The sequence below is a fragment of the Penicillium argentinense genome (assembly GCF_028826775.1).
Source record: "Penicillium argentinense strain IBT 30761 chromosome Unknown utg000010l_segment0_segment0, whole genome shotgun sequence".
NCBI classification, from domain to species: domain Eukaryota; kingdom Fungi; phylum Ascomycota; class Eurotiomycetes; order Eurotiales; family Aspergillaceae; genus Penicillium; species Penicillium argentinense.
In genome coordinates, this window is record NW_026622669.1 from 2,181,426 (window position 1) to 2,206,658 (window position 25,233).

General features: G+C 51.6%; 7 protein-coding genes across 7 annotated transcripts; 3 read left to right on the forward strand and 4 right to left on the reverse strand.

The window, feature by feature from the left end:
- Window positions 1-647: 647 nt before the first annotated feature.
- Window positions 648-3,426, forward strand: N7532_010503 (AP-1 complex subunit gamma; the record flags this gene model as incomplete). The annotated part of the gene is made up of 5 exons (XM_056622994.1): window positions 648-657; window positions 726-849; window positions 908-1,096; window positions 1,153-3,271; window positions 3,331-3,426. 5 exons carry the CDS (start codon window positions 648-650, stop codon window positions 3,424-3,426), a joined length of 2,538 nt encoding a protein of 845 aa, XP_056470410.1.
- Window positions 3,427-6,007: 2,581 nt separating this feature from the next.
- On the forward strand, window positions 6,008-6,367 carry N7532_010504 (uncharacterized protein; the record flags this gene model as incomplete). The annotated part of the gene is made up of 1 exon (XM_056622995.1): window positions 6,008-6,367. One exon carries the CDS (start codon window positions 6,008-6,010, stop codon window positions 6,365-6,367), a length of 360 nt encoding a protein of 119 aa, XP_056470411.1.
- Window positions 6,368-7,337: 970 nt separating this feature from the next.
- Window positions 7,338-8,787, reverse strand: N7532_010505 (putative nucleotide-sugar transporter; the record flags this gene model as incomplete). The annotated part of the gene is made up of 3 exons (XM_056622996.1): window positions 7,338-8,463; window positions 8,559-8,626; window positions 8,704-8,787. The coding sequence occupies 3 exons, from the start codon at window positions 8,785-8,787 to the stop codon at window positions 7,338-7,340; spliced, it is 1,278 nt and encodes a 425-aa protein (XP_056470412.1).
- Window positions 8,788-11,434: 2,647 nt separating this feature from the next.
- On the reverse strand, window positions 11,435-12,645 carry N7532_010506 (uncharacterized protein; the record flags this gene model as incomplete). The annotated part of the gene is made up of 5 exons (XM_056622997.1): window positions 11,435-11,552; window positions 11,611-11,790; window positions 11,856-12,059; window positions 12,350-12,392; window positions 12,447-12,645. The coding sequence occupies 5 exons, from the start codon at window positions 12,643-12,645 to the stop codon at window positions 11,435-11,437; spliced, it is 744 nt and encodes a 247-aa protein (XP_056470413.1).
- Window positions 12,646-13,702: 1,057 nt separating this feature from the next.
- Window positions 13,703-15,247, reverse strand: N7532_010507 (cytochrome P450; the record flags this gene model as incomplete). Its single annotated transcript, XM_056622998.1, has 1 exon — window positions 13,703-15,247. One exon carries the CDS (start codon window positions 15,245-15,247, stop codon window positions 13,703-13,705), a length of 1,545 nt encoding a protein of 514 aa, XP_056470414.1.
- A 1,265-nt stretch (window positions 15,248-16,512) lies between these two features.
- N7532_010508 (uncharacterized protein) lies at window positions 16,513-21,446 on the reverse strand (the record flags this gene model as incomplete). The annotated part of the gene is made up of 3 exons (XM_056622999.1): window positions 16,513-20,775; window positions 21,053-21,155; window positions 21,253-21,446. The coding sequence occupies 3 exons, from the start codon at window positions 21,444-21,446 to the stop codon at window positions 16,513-16,515; spliced, it is 4,560 nt and encodes a 1,519-aa protein (XP_056470415.1).
- A 1,571-nt stretch (window positions 21,447-23,017) lies between these two features.
- On the forward strand, window positions 23,018-25,198 carry N7532_010509 (LMBR1 domain-containing protein; the record flags this gene model as incomplete). Its single annotated transcript, XM_056623000.1, has 2 exons — window positions 23,018-23,325; window positions 23,386-25,198. The coding sequence occupies 2 exons, from the start codon at window positions 23,018-23,020 to the stop codon at window positions 25,196-25,198; spliced, it is 2,121 nt and encodes a 706-aa protein (XP_056470416.1).
- Between the last annotated feature and the right edge of the window lie 35 nt (window positions 25,199-25,233).

The window sequence follows — 25,233 nt, forward strand, 5'->3', positions numbered from 1 at the left end:
GGAGATTCCATGATAATATAGCGACGATCGGCGGTTCGAGCCCGCCCTGGTCCAATCAACTTTTTTTTTTATTGCTAAATTTTTTGATCGCTCTTGTATACCATCCTTCCAAGAATCAGTTTTTCTCTTCTAAAGAAGATGAAATGGAATTTTTTTTTTTTTTTTACCGTGGTGAATTCTGCAGTGCCCGTATGTCCTCATCGAGACTGAAAGTAGACTTGGGTAAATACCCGTTGTCAGAGTAGCCATACTCAAGTTGCTATAATTACAGGCCCAAAAGGCTTCTTATGCTGCTTTATCTCAGCACAACCAGCAAAATACTAATCATCCCCTCGCGAGATTCACACGATCGTCCCCGCAGTTGAGTAACGGTCTCGTTCTTGGACCCTGACAGCTAGTGCGATCATGTGATCTTCTTGAGAGTCAACACCCCGCCATTCCCGTTATAGACTAGCGCTCTTGCCAAGAAGCCAGGTCGACCCAAGTCACGGGCCATAATAAAGCACAATCCAGACCGGACGTTGGATTACTTCACGAATCTCGCCTGCTCCAGCCCCAAACTTCTCCGGATCCCGTCGCGGATCACTCCTTTGATACTCCTCCATTGACCACTTCACCCCCTGACCCCGCCGGGGGTTGTGGCCATCATGTCATCGCGTACGTTGCTGCCCGCCGCCCCTCCTCCCCTGAACATGCGAGGTTCTAATGCATCACTTCTCCAACAGTAAAGCAGTTCATTCGAAATGTACGCTCGGCAAAGACTATTGCCGACGAGCGGGCAGTCATCCAGAAGGAAAGCGCCGCCATTCGAGCCTCATTCCGAGAAGAGAGCCACGACTCGAACATCCGGTTAGCTGCCCCAACCATCCATTCCTCGTTGACCGTACCGGCATCTAACTTCCCACAGGAGGAATAATGTGGCCAAACTGCTTTATCTCTTCACCCTTGGAGAGCGAACTCACTTTGGTCAGATCGAATGCCTGAAGCTCCTCGCTTCTCACCGATTCGCCGACAAGCGATTGGGATACCTGGGGACCATGCTATTGCTCGACGAGAATCAGGAAGTTTTGACATTGGTCACGAATTCTTTGAAGAAGTGAGTGGCTCAAATATTCAGATATCGACAGGGGAGCTGCATGCTAACAAACGTAGTGACCTTAACCACTCCAACCAGTATATCGTCGGCCTCGCTCTCTGCGCCCTCGGCAACATTGCTTCAATCGAGATGTCTCGTGACCTGTTCCCTGAAGTCGAAAACCTCATGTCCACAGCGAACCCTTATATTCGACGGAAAGCGGCGATTTGCGCGATGCGGATATGTCGCAAGGTCCCCGATCTGTACGAACACTTCCTCGAGAAGGCCAAAAATCTCCTCGGAGATCGGAACCACGGTGTTTTGATTTGCGGTCTCACATTCGCGACGGATCTTTGCGAGGCAGAGGAGGAAGAGGAGGGCCCGGAGGGCGTGATCGAGATGTTCCGGCCGCTGGCCGGAGGCCTCGTGCGTGCTCTGAAAGGGCTGACAACCTCCGGCTATGCCCCAGAGCACGATGTGTCCGGCATCACAGATCCGTTTCTTCAGGTCAAGATTCTCCGGTTCCTGCGGGTATTGGGACGAGGAGATCCCGCTACTAGCGAGCTGATCAACGATATTTTGGCCCAGGTGGCCACCAACACGGACTCGTCAAAGAACGTTGGCAATGCCATTCTTTATGAAGCTGTTCTCACAATCCTGGATATCGAGGCCGACTCCGGTTTGAGGGTGCTAGGTGTCAATATTTTGGGTAAATTCTTGGCGAACAAGGACAACAATATCCGTTATGTTGCTTTGAATACCCTAAATAAGGTCGTTGCGATTGAGCCAAATGCGGTACAGAGACACCGCAACACCATCCTGGAATGTCTGCGGGATCCTGATATTAGCATTCGCCGGCGAGCGCTCGATCTCAGCTTCATGTTGATCAACGAAAGCAATGTGCGAGTGCTTGTTCGGGAGCTCCTGGCTTTCCTGGAGGTTTCCGACAACGAGTTCAAGCCGGTTATGACGACTCAAATTGGTATTGCCGCGGACCGATTCGCGCCTAATAAGCGTTGGCACATGGACACCATCCTCCGGGTTCTCAAGCTGGCTGGGAACTACGTCAAAGAGCAAATACTTTCTTCCTTCGTCCGCCTCATTGCGACCACTCCAGAGCTGCAGACCTATGCTGTTCAAAAGCTCTATTCTTCCTTGAAGGAGGATATCTCACAAGAGGGACTCACGCTTGCTGCAGCCTGGTCTATCGGTGAATATGCCGATAGCCTGTTGCAAGGTGGTCAATACGAGGAAGAAGAGCTGGTTAAGGAGGTCCGGGAAAGCGACATTGTCGATCTGTTTACCAACATCCTCAACAGTACCTATGCCTCGCAGATCGTGGTTGAATATATCATCACCGCATCCATGAAACTCACAGTGCGTATGTCGGACTCTGCCCAGATTGAACGCCTGCGTCGCTTCCTCAGCGGCCGAACTGCCGACTTGAGCGTCGAGATTCAGCAGCGTGCCGTTGAATACACCAATCTGTTTGGATACGACCAGATTCGCCGTGGTGTTCTCGAGCGCATGCCTCCTCCTGAGATCCGTGAGGAGCAGCGTGTGCTTGGTGCCCCGAGCAAGAAGCGTCAGAGCAAGATCGTTCGTGGCAAGTCCACTAAGACGTCTAAGCCCGCCGATCACGACCTGCTTCTTGACCTGATGGGTGGTTCCGATGCCACCGTGACTAGCCCGACTTCCAACGGCTCAAACACCGCCGATCTGCTGGCAGATATTCTTGGCGGAGACTCAGGTTTGTCCTCGCCTGCTCCTGCGCCCGCGGCTCAGAGCAGTTCCAACAAGAACGACATCATGGGCCTCTTTGGCTCGAATGGCGCCTCGCCCTCTCCCCAGCCGAGCCAGCAAGCCTCTTCCGGGCTCGACCTGCTAGGAGGTGGAATGGGCGTTTCTGCCCCTTCTCCTTCTGCCTCTCCTGCCCCGGTTTCTGCTTCGACTCCTGCACACACAGCCTTCAACAAGGATGGACTTGTCCTCGCACTGCAAGTCCAGCGAAGTGGTAATACTGCTCAAATCATGGCTCGTTTCCGCAACGAGTCTAACTTCGACCGCTTCTCCAACGTCGGCTTGCAGGCTGCTGTGCCTAAAAGCCAACGCCTGCAACTGAGCGCCATCAGCAAGGCTGAGTTGGACGCCGGTGAAGAAGGCACCCAGACACTGCGTGTGACTGCATTGAATGGGGTATATCTTTATCCTCTCCTTATCAACTAATTGTATGATTGCTAACAACTCCCTACCAGGCCCTGCCGCCGAAACTTCGTCTCCGTCTCCGAGTGACATCTTCGCGGGACAACTCAGACCCAGTCACGGACCAAGTGGACTGGACCGAGCCATAAGCACTAAAACCCTTGTCTTGCCCCCGGCTTCGATGGCAGTCTTTGGAACTGACCACTTAAACGCATAGGGAATGTGAAGAATAGAGAGTGCATAAAAGTCTTCTCCGACGAATGTCTTTAATCTTTTCCCTTCCAAAACACCACTGCCCTATCCTTTACACCCTAGTCCCCCGCCTTTTTGCCCCTTTTCAATCCCACATCCTCACCCTCATCTAGACTTTTATTTTACTTTTTGATTTCTTGTTGCTTTTCAGGAGGGTGGGGAATTTCCATGTACATGCTTCGTTAGCAGATGATTAGCGCATGAGCCAGAAAGCAAGTGTTGCATGGTGCGAATCAATCCGATGGTTTAAACGTGTTATTCCACTTCGTAGTGGGGAGTACAATCGTGTTGAAAAGAAACCTCGTATGCATGTCGACCATGTCGATCACATGGGACAGCCTCTGACGACTGTTCTTGAATTGGCGATTACTAAGTGCAGCTCATTTAGGAACAATTGTGTATCGATCTACCATCTAATGCGATAGGCTGATAGCCAATCGATGCATCGAATGGCTGTTGGTAAACTGTCTTTTCCGACAGCCAATGATGGGACTGATGGCTTGCCAAAGTCGATGTATCGTGTTGCAGCTCTGGACTTTCTCAAGGTAATTTACCGGGGCTTTTTTCTTTCTCTCTTTCTTAAACCTCTACCACTCCCAAAGTTCACTATACACTTCAAAATTCATACTTGCAGGGGATACTTTAACAATACGACTTCCCTCAAGTATCTTAGATGGGTCACACCACGCACCGAGTTTCTACGATTTTCATAGCATGTCTCACGAGAGCTAGTATCCTATCCTCCAACTTCGAGCCGATAACCCAGGAGATAATAAAGAGATGTAGATAGCTCTGCCAACGGGTTGCCAAAATGTATGCCCCCTATCCCCTCACAGCCCCGGGAATGAGTAGACGGCCACCATGTGTGGTAATAAAGTAGCTGATATATAGTGAGCTGCCATTATCGCCACAGCTCATCTAAGCAAGCGTAATTAGGGTACAGTGAAGAGAAGTTGATCGGGCCGAGACCGAATTTCATAATACTAGGACACAGCCGTACTTGGTCCACTTCGGGATGTGGTGGACAGCATCGCCTAGACAGAAGCACTAACGTCAGAAGCCAAAAGCAGCGACATCAAGACCGCGAAAGGATACTCAAGGGCTTCGAAGCGAGAAAAATGAGAGCAAAGTAAACTACCTAAGTTTCATATCCACTTTCGCTTCGCATCTTCCAGTTCAGCTTCACATCCTCTTCAAATTCACCTTTTCTCCTTCCACCTCACGTCTCCTTCCACTTCACTTTTTCTCCTTCCACCTCACATCTTCATCTCTTCATATCTTCTTTCACTTCGTACTCTCTTCTTCCAGATTGCATCCTCTTCCAATTCATCTGTCCTTCCACTTCAGCTTTACATCTCCTTCTTGACTAGATTGCCTTTCCCTTCAACATTCTCATCCATGCTTCGGGTCTGGCGGGGTCGTCAACATCGTCCCGTAATTCCCTTTTACATCTCAACCATACCCAACGATACAGACGGTCTAAGGGCCACCGCAAAGATGTTGAGCGACCAACCGCAAGGGATACTTCAACTCATCTCGAGCCAACTCGAGGCATGCGACCTTGGCCATCTGATCGCTACGTCGCGTCATTTATACTGAAAATTGCAGGAGAGTCTCTGCACCAACGTGACTCTGACCACAGGGAACTACTACTGCGGAAAGGCAGTCGAATCTTTTTTGTACGCTGTGATCCAAAGCCCGCTCCCCCCAGCTACGTTCGGGTTTTGAGGGTGGATGCTCATCCGTGGATACTCAGACGGAGAATTCCTTCGAAGTATGGCAGCACTGCTGTGGGACCGGAGGGTCGAATTGGATGGTGGCCATCTGTTTACTGTCCTAGAGAGGGGTTGCTTGAAGGGCTCGCTATGTCATGGCAATTCAGTGATAGGGGTCTGGTACGAAAATTGGCCGTGGGAGAGGGTGATTGGCCCAAAGACGAATTGGACGACTTGACCGCCAGACTCGATACGTTGAATGTCGAAAAAAGCGATTTCGTACGAAGACTTGTTGAGGAGAGGACGGAATACTCTGAAGAGGAAAGAACTGAATGGTTGAAAAATCTCACTTGGCCAGACCATTAAAGTGACTGGTTGGCACTGCTTCCCCGAAATTGAAGAACCTGCAGAAGCTCAGTTTTCAATGGCCGCCAGCTTCGGAATTGAACAAGTTCCTTACCAGAGAGCTGAAAAGTCCCGGGACAGCGAAGTACCCATATTCCCTCACCTCGAAGTCTACATCGCCTCCGGTCACCGCACCGCATTCCACTTCCACGATCTGAATCCATTTTTCAAATTTCATCTCTGCGGAAATTGGAATGTTGGAATGTCGGCCCAAGAGAATCGGATCCGCTCAGTACAACAAGCATTGCCCCTCGAAGTCCAAACATATCTGTGATCGATTTGAAACACGCCAACAACTCCAAGGGATTGTTCGAGTGGATTGAAGGCTGTAAAGCCTTGGTATCTTTCCGGATCTCCGATGGACCTCCTGAATCTGACTTTGACGATTACGACCATCGGAAACTCTGAGTCACTCTGTCTCCATAAGTCTACTTTGGAGTCAATTTGGACCCGACCTTCAGAGAATGACATGCCAGACTTCATTTGGGGCGTCAGCCAGTCTGACTACATGGAATCATTTGCGGATTTTACAGCTTTGAAAGCCTTTTGCATTTACGTTCGCAAATCTGTGCAAGTGGATGAGCACGGATGGCCTTCACAAAAGCTGGATGATCTTCCTTCGTCGCTGGAAGTGCTCCTCCTCGCAATTAATGAGGCAGGCAATGAATCACATTTACAAAAATCTGGAGGACTTGGCCCAGTTGGTCAATTGGACTAGGTTCCTAGACTAACTGCAATCCAACTCGAGATCTTCCGCCTAGTCTATCCCGAAGATGATTACCCGCCTGGAAGCACTCCTCCCCAGACCCAGTGGGGATGCGCCAAAAGCGCGAACATCGCGAAAGCCAAGTAGCTACAGGAGGACTGTGAAGAGGCTGGGATCTTCCGCCGTGTGTCTCATTCCCCAAAATCGTAGATGACAGAGGGAGAGCGAAGCCAGGACTGTATGTGGCATGAGGCGAGAACTCTAGGACATAGACGTGTGCCAAAGGAGCCATACCAAGATCACATGGGCGAGTATGAGCTTCAATGGGGGGATGGGAGGTGATCATAGAAAGGACCATCTGGCTACTTTCACAAGATCACATTCGATTTGATTATTTGGAAAATCCAGAAAACATTTGATTTCGGCACAACTCGTATTTGCTTGTATGGATTAGGCTGTGCTTATGACATGGCGCAAACCTACGGCGAACAACTTCATTGTGCTTGTAATTATCAAGAGAGGGGGAAATATCATTGGACAAGTGTTTTGTGGCATGGTGCGTTGGGCTACATAACCCAGTGGCAACCAGTCGAGTTTCGGACGCCTGATTGTAATGGAATGTTTGTTTTCATATATCTATAAATGCACATTCTACGTAAACAGAATGATGCTAGCTAGACCTCCCCCCAAAAGCTAGCCGAGTAAAGCGAAACTAATTCCGAAGAGTCCACTAAAGTGTTCTATTGAAAGGCAATATAAAGTCAGATGCTCAAGGTATATAAGGAGATCGAAACGAGAGAGAACGGAACGCAGTGAAACTCCGATATCAGCGCATTAGCAGAATGCAGGATCGCGGTGAGCGTGTGGGGAGAGGGGGAAGATGAGCGCATGTCTCAAGTCTGCAGTAAACCGTAACTAACAGGTTGAGTTAAAATGTTATATAAGACGCCGTATATCCGCAAGGGACATACGATGAAAATGCTTAGTGATGCTCGATCGGCTCCTCAGGAAGCAAGAGTTGGCCTTCTCTTCCGTTACGAGGAAGACAGGCCTTCAGAGGGGGCTGGATGATGTCGTTGAAGAGAAATGTACCGTAGACAAGGAGGCCAAAGCCGGCAACTTGAAGCCATTTGAAGGACTCCCAGCCAAGGCCCAAGGAGACGAGCCAGATGAAGAGGGTACGACAGGTGTCGATTGTGCTGCGTGAGGTGGCTGACACGGTGCGTGTAACAGACAGACCGAAAAAATTGAAGCCACCGATGCTGATCATGATCAAGACACTCGAGACGGCCACGGCGCGGTTGCTCATCACTTCGTGCCAACCTTCCTTCAAATCGAAGTAACCGTAACGTCCCGCCTCCGTGCTTCCGACAGCAGCATACAGAACCAACATACCGACGAATGTAACAGAGAACCCGAAAATGCCTTCCCAGCCCACGACCTGCATGGGATCCATGGCATAGTTCTCTAGAATCCACTCCTCTAGCACGAATTGCGAAGCGGTGAATATTTGTGCTGCGGCGATGAGGAGGACTCCAACTATAGTTTGAACTGCTTCGGGGGTGCCGGTAGTCTTGGGAGAGACACCGTCATCCTGTGTGATGTCATGGCCACTGTCGCCGCTGAAGAGCGCACCGGCGAGACCGACCAGGGCCACACCGAGGACAACAACAAAAAGAGCACTCCATTGGTAAAGATAGAGCTTTCGACGAAGGAATATCACACTGAAAAGACCAACGAAGAGGACCAGCGCTCCTCGGGTCATTTGGTAGATACTAGCAGCGACAAAAAGCAGACCCACGTTCATGAGAGTTGTGCCAGTCAGGTCACAGCAAGATGGGGCCGCAAGAAGGAAGACTCTCCAGCCCCGGAGAGGAATTCGGCCATCATTTTCGTCAACCGGCTTAACATGCCGTTGATCAGCTGGTCCGTCGATCGTCTGGTCTTCGTTGTCGTCAAAGCCGCCATCCTCGTCGTGTACGGGACGATAACCGCCAGCAAGGAGAGGGGAATGGTCGCGAGAAATTCGGGGGGCGATAAAGTTCTTGTATACAATGGACAGGCCGAGGACCAACCAGCAGCCCATCTCACCAATAAACATCTGCGCGCTGTTCAAAGAAGCAATCGTCAGTCATTAATCTTCGAGTTGGGTGACCAGCAAGACACGACACCCATGTAAGCCAGGCTTAGAGAGGACACGTACGTCTGAATGACCGGCTGTTCGAAGAGCTTGGGATCATCGGATTCGCAGTCGCGAACACATTGCATGTCCTTTGAGTCATGTCTGCTTAGCTGAAGCGTCCGGCTTCTTGGGCTCCGAGGGTCCCCAATATTTCGAAGATACACACCTGGTACTTGTTGAGGATGGTGTTGCAAACCCCGGTCACGAGCATCATCGTGACCAGGAACGGGATAATAGCGCGGTTCGCCATGGTGTCCTTACTGTGAAGAACACTTGCGAACGAGGGAGGCGAGGAGACGAGGTTGGAACAAAGCGGAGAAGCTTATCGGGTCCACGTTGGAGATAAGATGGCCAGCTGACGTGATGGCTGTTCACCGCCCCGCAGATCGCCCGAAGTGTTCTGAAGTATGCAGCTGACCCTGAGAATGCACGCTAGTGTTCACGCGTGTCGAGCTCAGACATGGCCTGCGTCAGACCTGGATCGTTTCAGCTTGGATCAATCTGTAGCATCCTAATGTTGTTTTATTCGTGTTATGAAAAAGTACTTACTGGGTAATATGAGCCGCTCTCAGCCATAGAACAGTTAGCACCGCAGTTGCGCCACACTGCTCTTTTTTGCGTGCATGTGTCTTGCCAAGTCGAGATGCCCATAATTAAGCACTACTGTGAAGGTCCTGTAGGGAAGCCCAAATTCCGCGCCCACTATTTAATTATCCGGGAAGATCCGTTTGTTTTGCTTGATCGCATTTGGTCTATTTATCCCGGTCCTTTCAACTGATCCCGAAGAAATTCTAAGCTGAAATGCTTCGAAAACTAGACCAAATAACTCATTCACTGAGACAGCTTGAGACGTTGAATTTGGGTATACCTGCCCCAGGTCCAGTTCATTGATGTCGCAGTTCTTCGAAAAACACAGACACGCAAAATCTTCACGCACAGCCGCCTTATTAACCATCGCCCGAGTCAGCTTTATATCGGGTCTGTGATGTAGATTAGGCTCCAGTATCGACCCGTTGCATGATTCTATAGCTTTAATGATGGTTTCCGTCGTAATTTCATGGGAATGTCATTTTCCAATGAGACTTTCGCAATCGCAAGATAGTCGACGTCTGGCAAATTTACGGCGACATTCAGTGCTTCCTGACCCATTTTCACATTGCCGAGTCGTTTTGCGAGAAAGTCCAGAGTACATCCTCTCTCGATCGTCCCCTCGCTGCCGCAAGGGACACTTCAATGTTTGTGTATTCGTTGCAGCGGATCCCACCATGTCCTGGGAGATTTGGAACGTGTCAAGCTGCAGATGGTACTTCATTACCTCCAAGTTGCCCCCTGATGGTGCTGCCACAAGAAGTGATGCACTGATTTGCTTGACTGACTGACATTCCACGATAAGCTTCATCATGTTCAGATTACCCGATGCTACCGCACTCTCGAGATCAGCGTCGCTGAAGGTGAATTCTCCCAATTTATTCTCAAGCATCTGCAACGTCTCAAAGCCAGAATGAGTATTGCAAATAGCAGCATTGATGACCTAAGCAGATGATCTTTCAAGCGTTCCCCTACGGTGCAAAGGCTATCTTGTCATCTCGCCACCAAATTGACGATTTCGCACTTCTCCAAGCATAATATTACATGTGATTGTGTGTCCACCATTTCAACCCAGGAGCCTGGATATTGTCTCGCCATAATCCAACACTTTCAAAGCATTTTCACCAACCGAGTTCGTAAGCTCCATTTCTAGATTGTCATCTAGAATCAGATCTATGAGTTGAACATTTACATACCACCCTCTCATCAAAGAAGCCAGTAAAACATTCTCTGGGATCTTCAAACGGGGCTTGAGATCCAGAATCACTCGCATCATTTCCACTCCTTGAAATCTATTCTGTGAACATTGAGCCATCATCTTGAGCCACATTCCATCATCCACCGGGCCATCAAGTAGAGTTGAGAGGAGCTTTACCATCCCATCTCCAAAAATGGGATTCCTCGCACATAGTTTCAAGGCGCTTGGAGTTATCTCACCACCGGCATCTAGGAGGACCCGGAAACTTTCTGTTGTTGTCTTCACGGCGCCAAATTCCACAATAGATGGAGACATGGGCCATCCAAGATTGAGAAGTTTCTCCAAAATGTCACAATTTCCTTCGCTACTACTTTAATCATAGCGTTTTTGGTCACTTCAATCGAACCGGCAAGCTCGAGAAGAAGCTCTAGCATGAGTATGATATGTTTCTACGAGATATATTTGGCGATAGCGGTCGATATGACATTGCATGTGATGTTTTTTGGGTCACACCTATCTACAAGTTCTTTGAACTCGTCAAACCTCAGCTTTTCCATGGTAATTCCCAGGATCCGAGATGTAATGGTTATATATTTTGAATTGTTGAGATAAGCGTTAGAGACACCAGGTAGCCATGCGCGACGTTTAAGCACTCTTGTGTTTATGTGAACAACGTTATAGTGATCTAACAGCATAAAATAGATTTCTGATTCGAGTACGCAACAGAGTGCATATTCAGTAACTTGCTTGGGTTCGATCATGGCAAGGATCCACCGAAGGGCCTCTGGATCACCAAAATGCAATCAGATTCATCGTTGGGCTGGGGTCCGATTTCACCATATTTGCACCCTTTTCGGGAAATGAATCTCACAAGCGAGGAGCCTTCAGGAACCTTCCTTGAATGTTGCGTCGGCTTAATTGAGGTCACTGACATCCAAATTTATCATGACCCCGACGAGCTTGTGATAGATAAATATATACTGGCAGTGGTGGAAAGCCGGCAATATGGCGTTCTCGCCCATATCTTTGGCGCCCAGAGTATTCAACAGCTGTCTGAACGTGTCCTGTTTAGATTTTCAGCGCAGTACTCAGGCTTAGTTCCCAAAAACTCTCAGGCAGACGGATGAGCGAAGCGGAAGGGTCGAATCCCATCTTCCCTCATGTCCAGGATGACGAAGTTGCTGAGAAGATCCAGAATCAACTCTTCATCAATTTTATCCACTCCAATTCTTACAAAGCCATGATGACTTAGAGGAACTCTTCTTGGGTGAGATTCTTGCTGCGCACACCATCCACTTGAGGGTATTGCGTAACACAGCTTGGTCTGTCTCTTGCGTGTTCTCAAGAGTCCTCTCATGAATATCATCGTATAGCTCACTCAAAGCACGGGAAGACTTAGACAAGGCGGACCGGATATCCTTCTTTTTCCAAACGAATCCACCGAAGACTTTGCAATTGTAACTCGGCCTAACGAAGCCTTAAGACTTGTAAGCATATTGCAACGTCTGATAATATCGTAAATATTAACTCACACGCCGTTAGCCTTGGAAATGACATCCTCCTTTATCAACTGCTTCAGCTCTCCCTTGGTAGACCTTTGTCTGATGTAGACCAGCAGCTGATTTTTCGTGACGGGCCTGTCCGTCTCAAACTCGACAAACTTCCGAATACCATCCGCATTCTCAAGGGAAGTCACCTGGACTCCGGGTAGTTGAATGAGGAACTTGAAAGCTGTCCTGCAATACATGTCAGGATCTTATGTGGATCTGCGCGTTGAGGCTCCACTGTGTTGCACGAACAGTAGAAGTAGGCAAGTGCGCAGCTTTTATCTTGGCTCAAATTCGACATGCTGTCATCAATTATTGTCGATATCAAGCAGCTTTTCTCGGCGCCTTGTATGCCATGCAGCCACAAGACTTTATTCTCTTGATCGTTTTTCGAACTAACGAAGTCAGGATGTTGTACAACCCATCTGCAAGTACCATCGAGTATTCTGCAGTTGATTGTCGTGTGGTGAAAATCATACGGCTGGAACGAGAGCCAGTCCAGTATCTGTTTTCGCTGCGTACCTGTAATACACTATCAGTAAGAGTGCCTTATTGAATGACTGACGGGAGGCTTACTGTCGAGATGATCTTCGATCTGGTTCAGTCGCAAAGTCATCGGCAAGATAGGCTTCTCTATTTGACTCAGCGCATCCCGAAGTAAAGAGATGTCCTTTATTTCCAAGGACATGTTCGCAATTTGGCCAGCAGTATCTCCGTTTATTTCTGCCTCCATCAAGCTGACACAGCGGTCTGCTTCTTGCTCACCGAAGTCCATTTGTCAAAAAATTCTGGAAGTCATTCTGAACAAGGAGCCCGCTCTTCAGCATACATACTCTGCGTTACTGCTGGAAGTAGCGCGTTGATTGGGCAAGGTAGCTAAGTGTCGTAGCATGAAGCCTTACAACCATTTGTTCGAGTTGCTCTGAAGCAGGGGAAGGGCGCAGAAGATACACCTTTTCGATGATTCTGTACGAGCCGTCATTTTGGAAACCCTCTCTACGCCTTCCATGACAATCGAACTTTTTGAAATCATTGGTAGCAATCTGTTATAGAATATTTACTTTTCTAATTACAAGGAGGCTTTTCGAGAGCAGCATACCTGCAATAGAAATCGAACTCCTGCCCATGATAGTGCGGCATGTCCCCCGTCAAACGAAACAGCTTGATCACCAAAATTCTTGGATACTTCAACCGAGTGTGCGACCTTGGCAAGTTTCTCCCGAACAACGACCCTTTTTCGTTGTTTCCCAGGTAAAGTGAACTGCCATATCTTGCGAATGCACGTGTCGTAGGCTTTGCAGGTCGTCTTTCCAAGTTTCACCAGGACATCGAGGTGGTTCATGTTGTTTTGCCGTCGTCGTCAAAAGTGAGGAGCTTTTGGTCAGCCTCATCTAGCGTGGCAAGACTAGAGGTCCATAGCGATTGCGAGTCGGCCTGGAAGGTCATGGTTTTTTACGCTTGCCCAGAGGCAAGTTCGTAAGAGCCAACCCCCGAAAATAAAACGAGAATACGTGTCGAAGGGTTTCGAAGAGGGTTTGATGGGTGTCATTGCTGATATCAGAGTCGAGTAAGTAAGCTGTCTGTGGAAAGTCACCCCCTACCTCAGTCCCTCAGATCACGTAGCTGGCGCACAGCAGTTCCCATTTACCGCCCTGATATATGAAGGCAGTTCTAGACAGCGGCCTCAGACAGCGATGAATATAGACAAAAGGCAGATGAAGAAGACATCGTGCGGACAGGAAGTCTCATCTACGTCGGACAGTCACGGTCACATGACCGTTTACACCGTCCAAACAAGAATAACTTGTATTTCTTGCGCATATTCTCTATTCCTAAGCAATAACTCTCCTCCACACCTTAGCCGGCATCGGCCCGGGACTCAAATTAGTCGTTTCTCTAACAGGTGGATCCCAATCTGGGCCTGGCAAAGCAAATTCAAATCGATGAACCAACGAAGCCACCAAAACCGTCTGCTCCAGATAACTGATATTCCGACCAATGCAGCCTCTCGCCCCAGTACTGAAGGGTAAAAAAAACGGCTGCAGCGCCTTCCCATCCTCACCAAGCCACCGCTCCGGCTTATAGGTATCATGATCCTTGAAAATAGACTCCTGATGATGAACCACGTACGCCGACATGCTGACCGAGGTATCACCAGCCACAAAGTCATCCAAGATAGGCATTCCTTCCACTGGCGTGCGTCTCGGCAGCCCGAAGATAACAGGCGGCATCATGCGGAGGCTTTCGTCAATACAAGCACGGAGGTAGGGGAGGTGCTTAACCTTCCCGTACGGCGCGACGACTTCATCGGTCTCAAGGACCTCGTCGAGTTCGCCCCGGAGTCTCGTGAGGCAGTGGGGGTTCTTCAGTAGGAAGAACATCACGTTTCGCAGGGAGATGGCTGTCGTATCGTGGCCCGCATTCATCATGATATTGATCTCGGCGACGATCTCGCCCCATTCCAGATTATGCGGTGATTCGTTCTTATCCTCCATCATGGCCGTGAAGAAGTCGTCCAATTTCTCGCCGGCCAGGTACCGGTTCAATCGGGTTGTGGCGCGGTTATAGATGATTCCGCCCCAGTCGCCGTCCAACTTCCACATTTTCCGGTAGCTGGACGATACCATCTTGCTGATACGTTTGAATGTTTTGAACCAGTCATAGGCCCAGACGAGTTGGTACGAGACTCGGCCTGTGGCAGCGTGGCATTCGCGGAATGAAACCTCCTTCACTGTCCCATCCTTGCTCTCGGACTTGACGACGTCAGAACCCTCGTTCAGAAAACCGAGATCTTCACTCAACCCGATATTCGCAATAGCAGCCGCAGCAAAGAGAACAGTCCACTCGCGGTAGTCGATAGTCAAATCCTCCTTCCTCGGCAACGAATTCGGTGGCAAGGGTGCCGTACAACGCTTATCGAAAGCCTTGATGAGTTTCCCACTCACTTCCGCAACCTTGAACTCCCATTCTTCGAGATTCTTGACTGCATAAGCACTGGACAGCACCTTCCTCTTCCGGGCGTGGTCCTTCTTGTCGACGACATCTGCAAGATGGGAATGTGAGCCACCCGTCTCGGAGTAAAAGCGATCCTTGATACAGGCTGTCCCATGGCCGTAGATATCCTTGATGGCGCTGGGGTCCGAGTAGGAGAGTGCGTTTGGACCGATCCGGAGAACGGGGTGTTTCTTGTGTGCTTCGAAGAGGTTGCGGGAGCGGAAGCCCTTGTGTGCTTCGTAGACGAAAGGGAGGTCTGAGATTCCGGAGAGTGTGTAGAAATTCGGGTATTTTCGAAGACCTTTTGCGTCGTAGAAGTACTTTGCAACTGGGATGACCAGGAAGTATACGCTCATGAACAGGGCGACTGCGATCGCATACATCTTGTTCAGGGCGCTGTGAGAGACTGGTTCATTTTGGAAAGCTAGAGACGGACGTTTTGTGTCTGATATACCACAGGATCTGAGGCTGTATCGGGGAGGGGATCGGAGTATTGCATCAAGTAGCTCGTGATGACTTGTTCGGCCGGCGAAGATCAACCGAAGAGGAGAATCTCGCCGACACCGTGGGCGGATCGGGAAATAATCCTTTACCCCCACAGCTGTGGATTTTCCCCTGGGAAACCCTGCATGAGTTGCCCATCTCCCCGGCCCTGCAAGTGCGGAGATGTGTCGGGATGGACGCACTTGAAAGGGCAGTGGACGCCGAGTGGGTGGAGAGCCGATGATCAAAATACTCGAAAGGGAAAGGAGTGGCGAACGGGTCGGAGACAAAGATATCAACCTTAGTATGACTTCACATTTACAACTTACTCGTGCTTTACGCAGTCAATTAGAAACAAATGAATGATCTCATCTACTGTATAAGTACAGCATAGCTCGCTTTCCTCTCCCATACGACTACTTCACACCCTTGGTGTGTTGCCGAGGCTCGTGGTTATTCTGCAAGTCTAGTCCTGTTATCAACTCCAGCAAGTCTATTTGACTTGGTCTACATCCATTTTTAGTCTATATCTACAAAAGATACGCATCATGTGAAACCCATTGTATTGACAAAAGGTATGAGAAATATGCACTAACATCAAAGGCCCTCACCTAGTACCCGGCGGCGGCTCAGAAAAAAAAGAGGACCCATCTTTTTCCCACACAAACGCCATCGCTGGACCAGCTTGATGGGAATCACAAAAAGGAAAAATAAAATAAAAAATAAAAAAGATGTCCGAACGGGGGTTGTCGCTTCAAGGATATGATGGCAAAGCTCAAAAAGGGAATGGAAAAAAGGGGAGTCCCGCGTTGGGTATGATACACACGCTTCGCCCCCAGTTCAGAAAAGAAAACAAAAAAAGAAAATAAAAGGAATGGGAAATGGGTAAAAATGATAAAGCAAATCTCCATGTACGCCAGACGAGCCGCCGCAAATTTGGAAAAAGAGCATCATGATATCGGTTCGGCCTCGTTTTCCCTACATTAAAAGGAGGAAATGGAAACGGGGAAATGAAAGCGAACTCGAAGAGAACAAAGAAAAAAAAAAAAATTTCAAAGATCCAGAAGATAAAAGGAAAGAAATAGAGAAAGAAAGGCGTAACTATCGTTTCATGATGGATGTCCACTCAAAGAGTAGAGGATGGTAGATGTCGTAGATGGTCAGGTCAATACGTGCGAATGATCGGCTGCGCCGGAACAATCTCATCATTGTTCTCCTTCATTCGACGTTCGACGAGATCCCAATCAACCTCGAAAGGCTTGGTGGGATCGTTCTCATCGCGAATGATCAAGTCTTCTGGAAGGTTCATCCACTCATTAGTGGCCGTCGCAGAAGCTTCATCCCAGGGCTCAAAGCCGACCATCGGGAGCGCATCGTCCTCAGGCTTTGCATCAGGAGTCAGAGTTGCAAGCGCGGCGTCGAACGAGTCAGGGGTATCTTCGGTCTGGTCCTGAGTGAACATGTCGGCGTTCATGAACTCCTCGAACGGATCGGAGCCAAGACGACGGCGTCGGCACTCGGTGATGACGGGCGTGACAGCATCTTGAATCGCGTCCAAAGAGAACTGGCAATCCGCCCATGGATCCTTCTGTGCCTTGTCTTGAGCCGGCGTCTTCTGAGCGTCCTTATTGGGAGAGGGGTCGGGGATGTTCTTGGTGGATTGATTGGGCGTGAGTTGCTGCGCTGGAGTCGCCGGAGAGGCACCCTTGGCGCCGAGTTGACTGGTGGCACGTGCCATCGGGGTGCTGCTCGCAGTAACGGGAGTCGCAAGGCCATTCTTGCCTGGGGAAGCAATCTTTGTCTTGTTCATACCCGGAGGCGGACCAGGAACCAAAGGAGCGGGCGGGGTGTACTTCTTGATGGGCTGGCCATCTTTGCCGAGGCCAAGACCGCTGGAAACAGCGTCGAGATACCACTCGAGAGGATTTTCGATGTTCTCTTCCTCGGGCTGGTGGTCTGCCTCGACGTGGTTGTCTAGAGCAGCTTGGGTGGGGAAGCCCTGGAAATGGAACGGGCACTCGACGACGCTGCACTTGAAAGCACCGACGGGAGCTGCGGGGGCAGCAGTCTTCGCGTCCGCCATGGCTTGCTTCTGCTTGGCAGCAGTGGTGGGAGTTGCGGTAGCTTGAATGGGTGAGGCACTTGGACCACCAGTGTGCGACTGCTTTCGCTTCTTGGGCGGTGGCAGCTTGAGTTTCTCCGGTGGAAGGCCACCAGGTCCGTAGACGTGCGGAACTCCCTGGGGGGAAGGTGCGCCAAACGGCGCAGGCGGGTGCGTAGCAGAGTGGCTGGAAGCGCGTCGGGTGCGCTCCAGAGCCTCTTCTTGTTGCTGCTGGAGCTGCTGAAGGTTGGAGGCATTCAGTGGCGTATTATTATTATTATTATTTGCCTGTGCTGCCTGGTTGTTGGGCTGCGCCTGGTTTCCGTTGTTGGTTCTGCTTTGGCTCATCCGAACCATCATCACCTGGAACAGCTTCCGAATGAAGAGGATAGAACCGGTCAAGTAGTCGCGTGTGATAGTGAATTGATCATTGACAATCCACTCCTGTGACGGCTTGAATTGTCGCATCAGTTGCACGCGCATAGCCAGAAGGTTCCTGACATTCTTCTCGTGTCCTTGCATCTTGCCGAAAGCATGCATCACCAGCAGATCAAGCCGACCAAGAACATCCAGGGAATCACGAAGGAGCTGAGTCATGGCCGCCTTCTGGTCGGGAGGGATAGGGAGAGGCTGGGACATGGGAACGTTCTTTGAGATTTCGTTGTAGTATTCCATAATCTTGGGCGGGAGATTATTATTCCACGCTTCTTCCGCAGCGGCCCTGTTGAGGACCGGGCCGCGGAACTGGCTCTGTTGCTGGCGTCGCATGTGAGCCTCAACTTGCATTCGCTGCTGAGGGTTCATTGTCGCAAATTGTTCATTGGGGAATGCCATGTTGGGTCGCGGAGCATTGGCGGGAGTTGTGGCAGGCTGAGGTTGCTGGGCAGAGCTGGCGACAGAAGTAGTAGCAGCAGCGACAGCAGCTCCAGTTTCGTCAGTACTGGGGCGCTTCCGAGGGTTCTGGTTCTGGTTCTGCTTGGCAGCAGCAGCAGCAGGAGTTGCCCTGGGGCCCTTTCCGCCGGCAGGTCCAGCCTGGGGTTTTGCGCCAGATGTTGGGGTTTCGATACCACTCGTCTGGGGCGGCTGACCCATCGTAGGGGGCTTGACCGGCTGAGTGTTCTGGGACGTGGACATATGCGGCTGGCGCATGGCCTGGTTCTGACCAGGCGGCATGTTTCCGGCCAGTTGGGCCTGTGCCTGGGCTCGCTGCTGGACAGAATGCATGATAATTGCCTTCTGGCGGCTTCGGAGAAGGTCGCGGATGTGTTCGTCGGTGTACTGCGGCGCATTATCTCCCAGCTTCGCCCGAGCCACCTGGATGTCATTGGCCGTGATCGGTCGCATTGGGGGCATGCCGTTAGGCTGCGGCTGACCAGGTTGGAAGTTCTGTGCATTCGGAACTTGGCCTTGGGGCGTCTGTTGGAATGGGTTGGTCAAGATGCCCTGGCCGTGACCGTTCGAATTCTTCGCCTGTTGGACATTCAGGATTTGTCCAAAGTGAAGCTTTTGCAGCGTCAGCAGCTTGCTCATATCAATGCCAGTTGCGCTTTGCGGGTTGGCGGCAGCCCATTGTTTGAGTTGACCCCAGGTCTTTATGTGTTTCGGGACAGCGGAATTCTGATTCAGAAGAGATGCCGGGAAACTGGCACGGTCCATTTCCTTGCTTTGTTCGGGGGTCATCTCTATGCCGTTATTTTGTTGACGGAGCAGTGCGAGCTTTTGCATGTCGCTCCGCTGTTGCTGCAACATCGCTCGCTGCTGGGGGGTGAGTTGCTGACCACCGGGGAATTGCTGAGGTCCTCCCGCGGCCATGCCTTGGGGCATGCTCATCGAGTTCCGCATCCGAGGATTATTTCCCATCTGGCCATTGAACATCCCTTGGGCCTGGCCTGGCTGCCCCATGGTCTGCTGGGGGCCACCGGGTTGCTGGTTGGGGTTATTTCCCCGCTGCATGTTGTTTGCCAGGGCGGTACGACGCTGGTTCGCAAAGTATGCCTGCACTTGCTCATTGGACATCATACTCAGTTGATCGGCGATCTGCTGGGGAACACCGGGAGGAATCTGAGGTCGAGCTTGCATGCCGGGCTGAGACGCTCCCCCTTGAACGCCTCCAGGTTGCTGGCCCATGTTGGGGGCTCGGGACGGAGGACGAGATTGAGCAGGCATCTGAATGGGCGACATTTGACCGGGTGCCATGGGCTGGTTCAGCGTGGACATACCTGGGCTTCCCTGGCCCAAATGCGACTGCGCCTGGGCATTTTGTCCAGACATAGCCATCTGGGCCTTTTGGGCAGCCTGGGCCCGAGCCTGAGCTTGGGCTTGAGCGGCTTGCGCCTGCTGGGACTGTTGGTTTTGGAATTGCATACGATCCTGGGGACCGTTCGATCCAGTCTGCTGCATGTGCTGCGGGTTGAACATCTGCGGGTTGACACCTGCGCCATTCATGTTCGCCTGGCCGTTCTGGCCCATCTGCTGGCTGAACATGTTTTGGTTGTTGGGGAAAGGCGTCTGGTTTATCTGCGACGAGCTCGCAGGGACCACGAGTTGGCCTGCTTCCTGCGAACGTAGGCCATCGGCTTGCTGACCTTGAATGTTCTCCACATTACCAATAAACGCGTTTGAGTCGAGCCCTTGTCCGGGGTTTCCAGCGAAGGCACTGTTGCGCTGCAGGTTCATCATGTTCTGGAACATCTGTCGTTGCTGAGGGTTCATGGTCGCAGGATCGCCCATCATGGCGCCGTTCGGATCAAGGCCGGCGTTGGGCATCCCGGCCATCTCTTTGGCGCGCTTGTGTCGTCGGAGCTGGTTCAGAGCCTGCGAGCGAAAGAAATAGGTCATGGGGTCCATGTTCTTCGAAGCCAAATACTTTTGTTGATCGGGACCCATGTTCGACAGGTTGAGCTTGATTTTCTCCATGTCCTCGGCCGAAGTCTTGGCCAGCATCTGGTTGGCAAGTCGAATCACTTGTTCGAGGTCCATCGGAGACAGGTTGTTCAAGTCATCTGGGAGGGGCGCATTGCCCGCACGCTGCTGAGCCGGTCGCTGCTGTTGTTGCTGCAGCATGGCGGATTGTTGCTGTTGCTGGCGCTGCATGAGGGCCTGTTGCTGGCTGGGGTCATTCATGCCCATGCCCATGCTCATCTGGGGCTGGCCAGGAACGGGGGACGACTGCATCGCGCGATTCATCTGAGGAAAGCCACCCTGCATTTGGTTCTGCATGGCGCCTGCCTGCGGCATCATGCCGCTTTGGAGGGCAACGGCAGCCTGTCTTTGTCGGGTGTCTTTGATGTGAAGGAGTTTTTCGTTGCACTCTTTTTCGTAATCGCTCTGAACGCGAAGAAGACGAAAGTCAGTTGACGGTGGTCACAAGATGGGTTGGGTTGATTCGATGGATGGTGGAGGCAAAGGAAACGCGGAGTCAGAAAGAGTGGAAGGAGAGGGGCAGAAAGGAAAATGGACGCGAGGCAGTGAATGTAGGACAATGAGGGCGTTGCTGGAACTTCCCGGACTTGGGCCAAAGTGAATGGGCGCGGGCGGGACACGGCCGCATTCACTGTGGCCGAGGGAGGGGGGCGCGACAAGTACGGAAACACCATTTACGGACCTTCTCAGTCGCCTTTTGGAAGGCTTTTTGTTCGAAGCTCAAGGCCGCCTGCGCTGCTTGTTGTAAATCGATTCGAGGCTGAATTAGACGAAGGGAGGTAATCCTAAGACGAGACGAGAAAAAGAGGGTCAGCGACAAGGCTTCAGAGGCATCCGTAGATGAGGCAGCATCGTCTACGGATTGAGCAAAAGGCAACCTACATTTGATACACGTTCATGGCTCTAGTTTTGATGGGAACTTCGGCCTTCCATCCACCAAAAGGGCCCTGGTTCGACAAGACCTGAGCGACATGGCCCATGATGATGTTGGCACCCTCCTTCTGTTGCGGCTGCATGCCCGGTTTGACGACGCCGGGCATGGCCCCGCCAGGGTTAGGAAACTGGGCGGGATTCATGACAGCAGCCCCATCAATGGGGAGGGAGCAGTCCGCGAAGGCGAGTCTTTGCGGTCAGCATTCGCTGGATCGCCACGTCGCGGGGAGGGAGGGAGAGGAGGAGGTAAGAGGTTCGACCCAGCAGAGAGGAAAATTAAACGGGCGCGTTGGAGGATGATGCAGGGTCGGGAATCCGTCAAGGTCGCAGATCGGCGGGAAAAAAGAGACGCCGGTGCTGGTGTGGAACCGGGTGGTGAGTCGAGTCGATCAGGGAGGGTGGGGATGAAATGCGTCCAAACGGAGGACGGGAGCGAGGACCAGCAGCGAGCGACCAGCACGGCGGGAAAGCAAGGCGTTCGGGCAGCAGCGTCGATTGGATAGAATTCGCTGACGAAAGCGTGGATGTGGCTTGGAGCGAATGAGGGCGACGGGCGCAATCGTAGGGGTGGATTGGGATCCGTGACAGGGATGCTGCAGCTTGTCAAGTCGCACGGGCAGTTGCTGGGGAGGTGCAATGCGGTGATTTGAGCCTGGGAGAGGGGGAGGGAAGACGCCAGGTCGAGGAATTGCCTGACGAAAAAGCGACGAAAAACGATTGAACCCAGGGCTCTGGAGGGGTGGGTGGTGGGAGATAAAAAGAGGGAGAAAGGCGGACCGCCGAACAAGGTTGGTGTTTCACGAGCCACTCGAGTGCACAGGTCTCTTGTGGAGGGGAACGAACGGACCGGAGGAGGCAAAAAGCCAACACGAGGGATGCTACTACTAGCAGTAGCAGTAGCAGTAGCAGTAGCAGTAGAAATACTATACTATACTATACTAGTATTACTAGTAGTAGCAGAATAATAGCAAAGCAGCTGTCCTCAATCTTGGAAGGGACCCGATGCGGGAAGAGAGAATCGCGGTCACAAGGCTGCCCCGTCAGGTACTCGATGCGGCGAGGATCACGCGGCTCATACTTTGGCTATGCCTGCTTGGGTATGCTTAGTACTACTACTAGTAACTAAGTAATTTCAGGTACATATGCTTTAGTACTGAAATGGCAGTCGCTAATGATTGCCATACTACACAGTCGTAATACTCAGGCTCAAAGTATCTACTCAAATATACATCTCGACTCGTGCCTCCCTCCCACCAATTTCGGCGTCGTCATAATTGTGGACCTCGTTTCACGGCCCCAAAAAACAACGCATCGCCAACATGCCCCGAGTCGGTACCTGGTTTTGCCAATTGTCAGCAATGCACGAGAACAATACAATCATAGTATACTGCTACTAGTATTAAGATCATATTCCCCGGCTAGGGTCAAACATCCCTTTAGTCGATCGCCCATGGGATCGACATCCTGGCTGGATCCGGTTGCGCCCATTGGCCCCGGGATGGTCCCTGGTACCAGATACCTGCTGCCGCTACATTAAGTGGAGCAGCCCGAGGTACCCGGTACTTCCAGGCCCTGGCGAGCTTAAGTCAGCCACTCCCCTGGGAACGTCAACTGTTTCTATATTCGACTTCCCGCTTCGTCACCCACCAACCTCTACGATCCCGCCATGAGCAACGGCTGAACCACACCGTTTCTCTTGCTGTCACCTTCCATCATGATATCCGTTTCCTTGCCGACCGTCTCGGTCGGCTCCAACATCTTCTTCGCTCTCGCCCTCTGCCTCATCTCCGTCTTCGTCCTCTTCATCTTGCGCCGCTTCCTCACCCTTCGCGCCACGCCCGCCTACCTACTCGTCCCAATCTTTCTTGCTCTTGCCCTTCCTGCCAGCGTTGTTCTTTTGGTGCCTATCGATTTGGCGTCAAGTTCTCGCGATGGCAGCGGAGCCAAGGCAATCTGGTTGCCGGACCGCGTGGTTCTCGTTTGCTGGCGCATTGCCTACTGGTTGATCTTTGTGATGACTTGGTAGGTACAACCCCCCCCCCCAGGTATAACAAAACTTTAACTGACAATGTTTCTCGATAGGGCCATCCTGCCTCTGCTTGGCGAGTATGTCGATTCCGGATACCGCGAACCCAAGGCCCGCATCATGTACTCCCTCCGCTCGAACGCCCGATACCAAATGATTGTGCTGGCCTGCGCCACAGTCGGTCTGATTTACGTTTCGATCTCAAACGGGTTCGATTTCACCTCTATCAAGGGTCTAGTCATGGCCTTGGCCTATGTCTGGGGTCTCGTGCTCGCTATCTACCTCATGGGTCACGGGTTGGTCGCGATTCCGCGTAATCTCTTCCGCAATGCCAATGCGAGCGGTCGACTGCGACGGATTCAGGTCCAAGCTCCCAAGATCCACGACCGTCTGATGGATGCCGTCAACGAACTGGAGAGTCTCAATGCGCAGGTCTCGCAGCTCCAGCAGCGCAAGACAGGTACCGCTCGCGACTTCCAGGAGTGGATTGAAGACCTGTCGGAAAGCCCCGGGGCATCCGACGTGCGCGCTCCCATCCTCGAGTCTTCCGAAACCTCCGGCACTATTCCCTCGGTCATCACGGAGCGCTATCTAGCGGATTTGACGAGACGCCTGCAGCGCGCCCGACACATGAAGGCTCGCTTTGTGGATGAGTGGGATCGTCTCGTGCAGTCGGCGTCGGATGTGCAGGCGATTATTAACTCTGCGGCGTCAAAGAAGCTCGACTTTGGCACGGCCCCGCGTCGATCATCTTACTTCCCGCGCGTGAAATTCCTGACTCCATACATTCGCTACCATCTCTATTCTAATGTGATCCCGACCCTGAGACTTGCATTTGGAGCATTTTTTGCCGTGGTCTCTGGCTGCATTGTCTGGTCCGAATTGATCAAGTCCCTGGCCCCGCAGGTGTCGGCAGTCACCTTGACTGTGGTTCCTAACTGGAAGGATGAGAAACCCGTTGGGTTCGGTAGCCAGGTGGCTGCTTCTGCCTGGCTCTTGTACATGTGTTCCGCCGCGCTGGTCGGTGTAAACGATGTGAAGGTCTGGGGCAACCGGGCTCTCGTGCGACGCAACACCTACGGCGAAAGCGCCTGCTGGTACGCCAGTCTGGTAGCCCGTTTGACCGTCCCGATCGCATACAACTTTTTGACCTTCTTGCCCAAGGACTTCCGCCGCGGAACTACTTTCTACGAATTCCTTGGCAAACTCATCAACCTGACCCCTCTCGGCAAAGGATTCGACTTCATTTTCCCGATCTTCATTCTTCTTCCCATCTGCGCAACCCTATTCAACCTCTACGGCCGCATCAAAAAGATTTTCGGCTTCGACCTCGAAGACGACCTCGATGACATCGAATCCAACCCAGCCGGCTACGGAATGGGTGGCTGGCGCGAAGGCCGCGATCTGATCGAGCGCGAGCTGAACGGGTTCGGCTCATTGGCCGTCTCCTCTCGCGGCGCCCGATCCACCTGGGCATCTGATCGCAGTGACGACGACTCGCATGGGTCATCCCGGCTGCGTGTCCCAGCTGCGGAGGGCTCACGATCTCCCCGGCCCACCCAAACCCAAAGACCCATGACAGCCCCCCAAGTCATCGACGGCGAAGACGAAGAAGAAGAAAACTTTTTCCAATCCTTCGCTCACCGTGTACGAAACACCTTTGAGACGACCAATACCCCTCAATGGTTCGAAAACGCCCGCTTACCTCGTTGGATGTCGGGCGATAACACCAATGCGGAAGAGGGGGAATCACGAGGCTCTTTGGAGGCAGCGCTGTCCCTGGTCGCTTGCGACTGGGCTAATTCGCTACGAGTCTTACTAGAGTATTTGCATATCCGGTGTTTGGGTCTTCGCTGCTGGACAGTGTAATATGAAACCTTTTTACTATTGTGTACATATGTTTC